The sequence below is a fragment of the Corvus brachyrhynchos genome, unplaced genomic scaffold (assembly GCF_000691975.1).
Source record: "Corvus brachyrhynchos isolate BGI_N302 unplaced genomic scaffold, ASM69197v1 scaffold661, whole genome shotgun sequence".
NCBI lineage: Eukaryota > Metazoa > Chordata > Aves > Passeriformes > Corvidae > Corvus > Corvus brachyrhynchos.
The window spans coordinates 652,412-662,864 of record NW_008236246.1 but is presented as its reverse complement, the minus strand read 5'-3'; the positions used below and the strand labels follow the sequence as shown (position 1 = coordinate 662,864).

Sequence of the window (10,453 nt, the reverse complement as noted above, 5' to 3'; positions counted from 1 at the left end):
GGGCCGCTAACCCGGGTGCCGCTCCTTCGCTCGCAGCGCTGCCAGCCGCGGCAGGGTAAAAGCAGTAAATCCGCTGTTATTACAGATGGAAATTAGATGCAAATACATAATTTCCAACTTCAAGCCTTTGGGAAACCACCTATGTTGGACCAGCAGCTGTTCCACCCACGCCAGTTGTTTCTTCCTGTAGTTAATTTGACCACAAACACCTCGGCGCGTGCCATCCCGGTACAACGTGTGTCCGACTCAGGATTCAGGCCAAATCCCGACGGTGTGCTGGCAGCTGCTGGTTTTTCTGGGAACACAGCACTGGTGAGCACAGAACTCACCTTCTGCACGGCCCCGGCAGCAGCTCCCGTGTCGCTGTGGCTCTGACCTGGGAACACGGAGCTCGGAATGTTGCTCATTCCATTTAAAGATCCGCTCCCCGCTGAGCTGACGGAGGGGTTGTCAGTTATTCACACCTCCAGCTGGCAGGTTTTTGTGCAGGTAACTTTGACAGGCATTGACTCTTGGATTGTTTTGTTGCCTGTCCTGCCTCCACCTCAACACACTCAGAGCTGCGCCTGCACTTTACTTTCCACCACTGCCCTGCTCTACACAGCCATGCTGGCAGCCTCCACATCAAATTAGTTTTCTCATGCCTTAAAGAGGGTCGAGAAACCCCAGAGTGATAAAAGGCAAGAGGCTGGTAATATATACAGTTTGGGAGTCTTATCAAAATAAATTGTAAACTTACATAGTAATCATGTCAGTCATTAATGGAATAAATATGTTGCATTTTGGCTTTTAAAAATTTTAGAATGTAAGTTAGTTAAAGTTCAAAGCAGATTTTTCTTTTTTCTTTTAAGTTTAATTCAGTTTTTTAGCAAAATGAAGAAGTGGATGGACATGTCAAACCTACCCCAGGAATTCCGAGAGCGAGTTGAGAGGCTGGAGAGAAATTTTGAAGTGTCAACTGTGATTTTCAAAAAGTTTGAACCAATATTTTTTGATATATTTCAAAACCCCTATGAAGAAACTTCCAAACCGCATCGAAGCAGGAAGCAGAGGTATTTTTTAGATTTGATATGACTTTTCCCTGGAAAGAGTTATACCCCATATAAGTTTATGAAAATTAATTGCCAAAGGGCTGTGGTCTGTTTGATTCTGAAACGCAGCCAATGCAGAGCCACCCCTGCCCCCGGTGGGTGCAGCTCAGGTCAGCTGGGCTTCACATCCAGCTCCTGTAACACAGGAACTGTCCCACAGTGAGAATGTCAGGGTGTGGTGGGGAGAGGTACCATGACGTGGGTTAGCTCCAAGGTACAGTGAGATCAACACTTTAAACGTTTAGCAGAAATAACTCAAGTAGCACAGGAGAGTTTTGTCTTGGCACAGTGCTGGCAGGGGGTCGGTATCATGCCATGATCCCTCTGCTCAGGGGGTGTCACATCCCCGTGACCTCCACGCTGCCAGGTGTTCGCCGTGGTGGCCAGATGAGTGGAAACACCAAATGGGAGGAAGTTACAGATGATGTGCTCATTTTTATGGCAAATTTGGGAGTGGTTCGTGTCATCTTCCACACACACATGGAACGTCTGCCTTTCTGAAAGGAGCTTGTCCATGTTCCCTGCAGAATATGTGGCTGTGGCAGCTTTGTAGTGAGAATGTAACCTTGGGGATGAGGGAGCCGAGCTGTGGCTGTGCAAGGTGTTTTTGTCAGTTCATGTGGGTTCTCTGGATGTGAGGGGGGATAGTTGTTGTGGTACAATGCTCCAGTGTAGCTCCACATCTAGAGGCAGAGTGCACTGGGAGGTGTTCTGTTGGGTGCTCTGTTCCTTTCTCAGGGCGGTGGTGGTTGGTGCCACCACCACTTTGGCTGCTCCGTGGGCTGAGTCATGTCTTCCTTGTTCTTCCATGTCCATGGGCTTGGATAGTTCTGCTCCAAACAGGAGTCAGCGGCTGAGCTGTAATACAAGCTATAATTGCCTGTTCTGAAGGGATGGCTGATGCTTTAGTAAAATATTTAGGAGAAACCATCACTGGAATATATATAGCCCTTGTCGCCTCCCCACCTGTGGCTGCAGGAGGGTTCTGTGGGAGGTGACACCAGCAGAATAGTGTGGCAGGGTCAGAGGCAGCCTTTGGCTTGGGAACAGGGCCGAGAAGTTGTGGATGTGTGCAGGACACTCTTGGAGCCAGGTCGGGCACTGTCTGTTGGGCAGTGAAAGCTGAACTCAGGACGTGTAGCTTAGACTGGGCCTTAGTGTGGAATTAAGACAGCAGCTCCAGCTGTTGTTTTGAGCAGGGAAATGGAATGAAATTTGTACTGTAGAACAAGGTTTGGCTTCTTGGAACTGAAGAGTAATTTCTCCCCCCATTTTTCTCGTTGACAGGCGGGTGCCATGCAGCGTCAAAGATCTCTTCAACTTCTGCTGGACTCTCTTTGTGTACACTAAGGGTAGGCTGGTTGCTTTGCCTGCATGGTTTGTATACATTCCCAGCTGTGAACTTCTGTTGTGTTGCTTGACGTGATGTGCTGTCTCTTAAAGGTAATTTCCGTATGATTGGAGATGATTTAGTAAATTCCTATCATTTACTTCTGTGCTGCTTGGACCTGATTTTTGCCAATGCCCTTCTGTGTCCAAACAGAAGAGATTTGCTAAATCCATCATTTAAAGGTATGGTGGGGACAGATTATTTACAATCAACTGTGCTTTGTTCTCTTGGCTCATTTGAAATGAGGTTGAAGGTTGGTTGTCTTGTTCCCAGGCTTACCCGTGGAATTCCACACTCTGGAGATCAAAGCCTCCGAGGACCCTCCCTGCATCATTGCCATGCTCTGCGAGCTGCACGACGGGCTCCTCGTGGAAGCCAAAGGCATAAAGGAGCACTACTTCAAGCCATACATTGCAAAGCTGTTTGATAGGAAGGTACAGCTCACGAGTTTTATGAGCACATGGTGGTGCTCTGTGATGGTCTCGAGACCGTTTAAGTCCTGCAGGTTCCACAGGGGAGAGCAAAGGAAATGAGCAAAGGAACTCAGGCTGGCTCAGGTTTTCTTTGTATTTTAGCAGGAGCAGAATTCCCTCATGCTTTTCATGCTGGGTGCTGTAAGGCCTCCTCTGTTTCGGCTTTTTATGTCGGTGAAGAATCTTTGCTTTCCTGTCTTGGCAGTGTGAAACTGAATCATGAAGGATGGTGTTTTTTTCAGGCAAAATAAGGGATCTCCTTGTGAAATAATTGTATGGGATGTGTGTCATGGGAGTGTGGATCCTGCTGCTTGTCTTGAAGTTGAGCAAAATGCTTTGGAAGGAGAGACTGAGGTTGCAGACCTGTCTAGTTCTGACCCTGGAAATGTTTTCCATGCTCTGTGGAAGCTTCTTTGTAGTTGCCCATCGAGCCAGTCCCTAACCCAGCAGTGAGCAGATGTTACACTGCAGGGCTCGCTCTGAGCAGTGGATTTGTCTGGAGCTTGGATCCAGTTGGGCTTTGTACTCTGTCTTGGTAATGGCAGTGTAGCCCTTTGGTCTAGGCAAAAAAGAGTCCAGTTATGCACCTAAATCTCATTTCTTTTTGACTAAAACCATCATGCCCTCACACTTGGAACAGTTTTTATTTTATTATCTAAGATATTTCTGCTTTTTATTCTTAGATCTTAAAAGGAGATTGTCTGTTGAATCTTTGCAACTTTATAGAAAATAGGTAAGTTACAACTTTTTTTCTTAATCATAGGGCTTGGTTCATGTCAAAGCACAGGCCTTTGTGTACTAAAGCTCAGTTTTCCTGTTCTTTTGTCTTGCCATACCTAATGGGTTTTGATTATTTGACCATCAAAGTTTCCCTCTGGCTGAAGCACTTTCTGGATCTGAGGTGTGGCTGATGTCAGGGGTTCAGCCTGCAGAGGTTCTTTCTTGATGTCACTTTCTTTGGTGCTTGCTCTGATTTTCTGGAACTGTAACCTTTGAATAATGTAATGCAAATCAAAACCTTGGCTCTGAAGGTCACAGATATGTTTCTGTACACATATTATGCCCAAGTAGGGAAATGTCTCAATTTATTTATCAATCTCTATTTGAGTGTGTAAATCTGGATGCAGCAGATGGGCTCAAAAGAAAAGGAAGCAACAATTGCAAAACCACAAAAAAGAAGTGAACAATTTCTGTGGGAGGCAAGTGTAGTTGTTTCAGAAACTTTTTGAATTCACCTCTGAAAGCTACTTTAAAGGCAACCTATAAAAAAATCCTTGTGGGGTTTTTTTTGCCTTTTGCAAAAATACTTATTAATTTGTTTTTGCCTTTTGTTTGTGAGCTTTTAACTTATTGGTTTGCTTTGGGAATTTTGAGCAAAGACTCAATTGTTTTAACAATGCAGATAGCACCTCAATTTAGTTGTAAACTCATGTTTCTTTGATCACTGAACATTGAATTTCTCTTAGTATTTCTTCTTAAAAATTAAGAGTACTGCTTCAGTAATAACGGTGTCATAGGGAATGATGCAGTAGTCCCTGTTCTTTTGCAAGTAGTCTGACATCTAAAAGATGCTTGTAAGCATCTCTGGGGGGTTTTTTTGTCCAACTTCCCACAGATCTTTACTTTTTCCTAAAAGACATGGGGAAGCTGAACCTGATCCAGTCAGGTTTCCTGTGGGATCACAGAGTTGCTTGCGTCATGAATTCATTGTTATATTCCATTATTATATGTGCTGGAACTGCATTCCTGGCCCAACTGCAGGCAGGATTTATTGACACAAGCCATTTCTGATTTTCATCCAGGAGTTACATTCTACTTCCCAAGTACATGTTTAAAGCTTTACAGCCTTGGTGGGATTAAGCATTCCTTTTTTTCCAGTGGGGTTTGCTGGAATAAAGGAAATGAAGGATTTGTTTGGTCTCATGTGCCAGTGGGGGTTTTAGAAATGGAACCCAGGCCGGTATCTCCTCCATTTCCCCTCCTCTGCACTGTTAGGAAAATTATGGGCTACAGTGGCAAATCTGGAAATCCAGCAGAGCAAGCTGGGTGCAGTTCTCATTGGTTGCTCCATGTGTGCACAGATTTAACCTCTGACCAGCTGAGCACTTCCAGACTGGTTTATTCACAACTGGTGTGAAAACAAAGTTGTTTTTTTCCCTCTTCTTACTGAGATCCAAATGCTGGTGGAACAGTGATCCCTGCAGTGATCCTGGAGAGGTTTTGGGTCCAAGGGCAGGCAGGGATGACCAGGGGCAGGTTGCTCAGGGAGGTGGAAACAGCACTGCTGTCCAGAGCATGGAACTCTGACCCTGTGTTGCTTTGGGTTTTACCTGCACTCCTCGGGCACCTTTGGTATCAAACCTGGGTTTCTCTTTCAGCAAAGCACTGAATAAAGAGTATGAAGAGTATGTTCTGACGGTGGGTGACTTTGATGAGAGAGTTTTCCTGGGAGCTGATGCTGAAGAAGAAATTGGCACTCGAAAATTCCCTGCAGATGTACCAGGAGAGAAAACGGCAGCAAGCACTCACGTGGAATGTCATCTGCAGCAGCATTTTGAAAAGGTGATTCATTTAACATGGCAAGCTCACTTGAAGTTCTCCTTCAAGTTTTCCCATCCTTATATACTCTTTGAATCCTCGAGGTGACTTGGAAGATGGTGGATACGGTGCTGTCTTGCTAAGGAGAAAAGGTGGTATCTGCTTTACTGTAGAATTTTTAAAATAACTCTTCCTTAAACAGAATGAGAGCACTTTCATGTGTATAGTCTGGTTTTTTCCGAGAAAAATCAGTATGTAGTTAATACCCAAATATGTAGGTCATAGCTTCATTTATACCCCATAATCATAGCACTGAACCTTGACACTGAATTCATTTGTTCTCCCACTGTTTCCTTTCTTAGGAAAGGAAAAGTCAACTTTCCTACTCTTCTATGGAAAAAAAAGATTCATGCATAAACCTCAACAAAGTCTCTCTTCATTACAAAAAGTAGCCTATAAACAGAGTTAATGTTTCACTGTGTTTAAAAATGAAAAATGTATTTAATGAAGTTGGCATGCAGGAAAACAGTTGCTTGATTACTTTTTAATCTTGGATAAGGGGAAAAGTAGTACTGGCTGTGTGAAAGAACCATATGCTGTTTGATTTATATGTCAATTAAAAAATAATTCTTAACTCTAAGATGCTGTTGCTAGTATAAATGAATCATATGTCTTAGCTTTTTCTCCCAAGTATTGGTGTATTTCATATTCAGGCAAATTAAAGACAGGGGTTTGGCATGGGTTTTATTAATTCTGAGCTTCAGTTTCTGTAGTGTAATAATATTACTGTTTATGCATAATGACTGCAGGCTTAACCTTTTCTCATTATTTGCCTTGTATCTTCAGAATGTTGTCAGTTCAGATTATTAAATCCAAAAACTATTATGTCACTTCCAGAGAGCAGGATACAAATAGGTGAGTGCAGTCTGCTCAGTGCCGCATCATCCTTTGGATGAAGGGAGGCCCATTTCCCAAGGAATGTTTTCCTGTGAACCTCTCCTGTGCAGCTCTGCCACCCACTCCTTGTGTCACCCAGCTAATGCAGTCAGGGACTAGAATGGAAGTGTGTACTTCCTCTTCCTCACCCTGTATTTTCAATGTTCAAATGAGCTTAAAAATCTACAGGTTTTAGGATTTTAGCTCTTAATTTACTGTATTTTAGTTGTAAAAAACCTTTGAGTTAGATTTTGGCTGCTTGAAGATCTGTTATATTTTATATTTATGGAGTCCTGGGAGAACTTTGGCTCATTTTCAGTCACTTCTGAGCTCACAGGTTTGATGAAGCCTTCACGTGGTTGTACTAGTGGTCATTTTAATCTTTGAAGGAATTTTGCAGGAGATGCTCATTTGGAAGGTTATTGAATCAGTTTTGTTGGCTGATTTCTATTTATTATTTTTCTCTGTCTGACAGAAAAGGTCATTTGCACCTTCAACTCCACTGACTGGCAGAAGATACCTGCGAGAAAAGGAAGCTGTCATCACTCCCGTGGCTTCGGCCACACAGAGCGTGAGCCGTTTGCAGAGCATGGTGGCTGGGTTGAAAAATGCACCAAGTGAACAACTTACAGCTATTTTTGAGTGAGTATGACCACTTCAGCTGCTCCCATTGACACAGAAACTCATCTTTTGGCTTTTTTTTCCTTTGGAGCAGAATAATTTAGTCTGTGTTTCTGTATTACTGTTGAAGGATCTTCTGTTTTCTCAATGATCCCATCTAGAGAAGGAACCCCCATCTGACTTGTCACCATTGTTGTATTAATGGAGCTTCAGCTTTTGCTGATGTTAATTTGTCTGTCTGCTTGAAAGCCAAATGCCTTTTTTGTTTGTTTACATTTTAAAGGAGTACTTCTCAATTAAAAGATGTGGTAACCACGTTGGCAGAGGTTTTGGAGGAGGGTGGAAATGTTCAGGTGAATAAGCTGCAGTCTTCACTCCCAGCTGGGAAGTTAAAACTAAAAGCAGCCTACAGGCTCCCCATTTCTCCTTCACATTACTTCAGAGTGTGTTGGTGTAACCCTGTGGCACAAGGATGAGCCTCACAGTGACCCTGGTCACTGTCAGTGCTGACCTTGAATAGCAGCAGCTGTGTTTCCCACTGGGGATGTTCTGGTGGCTGTTCCCTGAGCATAGCTCATAAAAAACAGCAGTTGAATAGTAAAGACCTGTAAAGATGCTGGGTGTTTTCCTAATATCTTTCCAAGTTAAGGTCCTGCTGTGTTATGGTATAAGGTCTCCAGGTGTATTTTTATAAATCAGAATGGACGTTTAATATTAGCACTTAGTATTTCAAGTGCAGAAGCAATGTTTTTTTAAAGTAACCATCATAAACAAGTGAAAAATACTACTTACAGTTCTCATCTTTGGAGTGATGTATATTTGAGTTTTCCTAGCACTAATTCTTAAAAGTTTACAACTGCTCAGCAGGATTTGTTTTGAATGTTTCTTTGATTGATTTTGTAAGGACTGATACTATTTATACTATACAGTTAAGACATTAATGTGTCTGTAATCTCTAATAAAACATGTGTTTGTTCCAAATAGTAAACCAGTCTGTCAAGAGAGAGGTAAATATTAAAATGGGAACAAGAATTGAGTAAGCCTTTGGTAAGAGCTGTGATGAGTACTTTGCTCATCTTGGATACAAGCTGAGCGAGCACTGGGGTGTATATACTGTGTCCCTGGAAGAAGTGGAGGAACTGTAGTTTGGTCTGTGTAATATTCTATGCTTTTCAGTATTTTCTTTTTCAAATTAAAATTCCATGGAAAAAGCTTTGAAGTTAATTAGAAGGCTTTGTTCAAAGAGAAACCTTAGCTGATTTTAGTTCTGGCTTTTCAGAGTAGTTTATTGTCTTAATTTGACACCAGCTACAGGCCACTGTCCTCTAAAACAGAGTTGCTAGAAAATTCAGAAGCATTCAGAAAGAGCATCTCCAGCCAGAGATACTCTGGCCCTTTTTTATGACAGGGACAATGTGGAGTTCATCAGTTCTCTCAGTCCTGGTAGGAAATGGGAAGATGCTGCTGCCTCTTGCCTCTGAGCTTTTCTGCACTCCCTCAAACTCAGCCTGGCCTGTGTGGTCTCATGGGTGCCTTTGGCTGCTTGGGTGCCTGTTGTGGCATCCTTACCACTGCCTTGCTCCTGGCAGGTTCATCTTTCTCCTCACTGTACTGCTGTTGTTGTTGCTTTCTCCCATGTTTGTTCCAAGATCTGCATATCCCCCTTGGCCCTGTTAGGAAGAGAGGACACAATACTTGTGTATGTTTTATGTTTTCCTCTGTCTGTGTAATACAGGTTATTGCTGATGAGGAATGCTCAGTATAATTGGCTTGTCATTATATTTTGGTTTTATGGTTGTTTCTTCATATTTATTCTTTTTAACTGGATATTAATTTATACAAACAAGGCTTTCTTTGCCTTTGGCTTCAGGTCTTGTGCCCGCAGCCCCATGGAAAGCATCATGAGCAGAGTGAAGGAAATCGGTGAGACCTTCTGTTGCAGGTACACTCAGTCAACAGATGAGCAGCCAGGATCTCACATAGGTATGGAGTGAAAGGCATGGGGTGTTTCAAAATGCTAAACCAGGGCAAACAGAATGCATACCTCTACTGTTCTCTGTATTTAATGTAGTGGAGCTGGTTTTATCCCAGGATACACCCAAACAGAAAACTGCTGCTGTCAAACAGTACACTGTAAAGAATAAAAATTTATGGAAGAGTAAACCCAAGGCTGCAGTTCAAACTGGGATAACCAAGAAGTCATGGAAAAGCAACTCTTAACAAGTGTAAACTTGCATTCTCATTAGCTTTAAAATTTAAAGGAAAATGAAAGCAAATAGGTAAATTATTATGGCAAAATTACATCACAAGAAATATTACAATAAATAATCCTTTAAAATATTTATGGAATTTCATGCTGTGCTTCAGACTAGTGGATTTCTGAACTTTTTGTTTGTTTGCAAAGTCTGTACATACACACATGCACTATTATTTTGGATGAGGACAGGTGCTGGTCAGTTTAGTCTTAACACCTTTTGTACCAGTGGCATTGGACTTCATCTCCGTTGGTTTTAAATTTCAGATTTTGCTGTAAACAGATTAAAACTGGCAGAGATCTTGTACTATAAAATCTTGGAGACCATAATGGTGCAAGAAACACGGAGACTGCATGGGAAGGATCTGACTGTAAGTAAAGAACCAGTGAAAGAGTAGAACACTTTTTGTGACTGTTTCTTGGAGTTTATCTTCAGGCAGTTCCAGAACAAAGCACTGTAAAGCACTCTGTGTATGTTGTTAATGCTAAAACGGGGAAATACATGGAAGCTGCCAAAATGTCTTTTTTCCTATTATTTAAACTAGTATAACTGTCATAACTAAACATCTGAATTTGTGCTGCCTTCTAGAATCACAGCTTTTTGGACAGATAACTTTTATTCTCTTCTTTATCCAATGAACAGTATCAGTACTTCATGTTTGACAGCACTGCATTTGCTCTGCTTTATGAGGCACAACAAGGAGGCCAGTTCATTTGTCCACACCATGCAAAATTGATAGTTCTGGTGGTGTTACTCTACTTCTGGTCTCCTCAACTTCCCTGTGAAAAAGAGGTGGTAGATGGGAGAAGAAGCCAACTTCTTTCCAACAATAAGCTGTGTAATGTTAGTGCCACAAAATTCCAGCTGCTGTTTCCCAAACCTGAGGCCAGTGCCATTTTCTGTGATCTCTCCAGGCTCTGCTGGAACAGGATCTCTTTCACCGCTCCCTCCTGGCATGCTGCTTGGAGATTGTGCTCTTTGCTTACAGCTCCCCTCGCACCTTTCCCTGGATCATTGAAGTTCTTGACCTCAGGCCATTCTATTTCTATAAGGTAAATAAACATTGGCTCAGGACAGGATCTGTATTAAAAATGGCACATTACTGCATGGAGAGTCGTAGAGAATGATGCTCTTCCTCCCTAGGGAAAG

At 42.5% G+C, this 10,453-nt stretch overlaps 1 protein-coding gene across 3 annotated transcripts in view; it reads left to right on the top strand.

The window, feature by feature from the left end:
• The first annotated feature begins 851 nt into the window (after positions 1–851).
• RBL1 (RB transcriptional corepressor like 1) overlaps positions 852–10,453 on the top strand; it is a 26,445-nt gene continuing 16,843 nt past the window's right edge. For 2 of the 3 annotated variants that reach the window (XM_017746958.1, XM_017746959.1), the window contains exons 1-10: positions 852–1,052; positions 2,379–2,443; positions 2,535–2,663; positions 2,755–2,915; positions 3,638–3,687; positions 5,333–5,516; positions 6,904–7,070; positions 8,920–9,032; positions 9,571–9,674; positions 10,219–10,356. In XM_017746958.1, coding sequence (XP_017602447.1) covers positions 874–1,052; positions 2,379–2,443; positions 2,535–2,663; positions 2,755–2,915; positions 3,638–3,687; positions 5,333–5,516; positions 6,904–7,070; positions 8,920–9,032; positions 9,571–9,674; positions 10,219–10,356 — 1,290 coding nt within the window. In that variant the 5' untranslated portion in view covers positions 852–873. Of the gene's footprint in view, positions 1,053–2,378; positions 2,444–2,534; positions 2,664–2,754; positions 2,916–3,637; positions 3,688–5,332; positions 5,517–6,903; positions 7,071–8,919; positions 9,033–9,570; positions 9,675–10,218; positions 10,357–10,453 lie in introns of those variants that run through there. The other variant, XM_017746960.1, reaches the window with a different exon arrangement.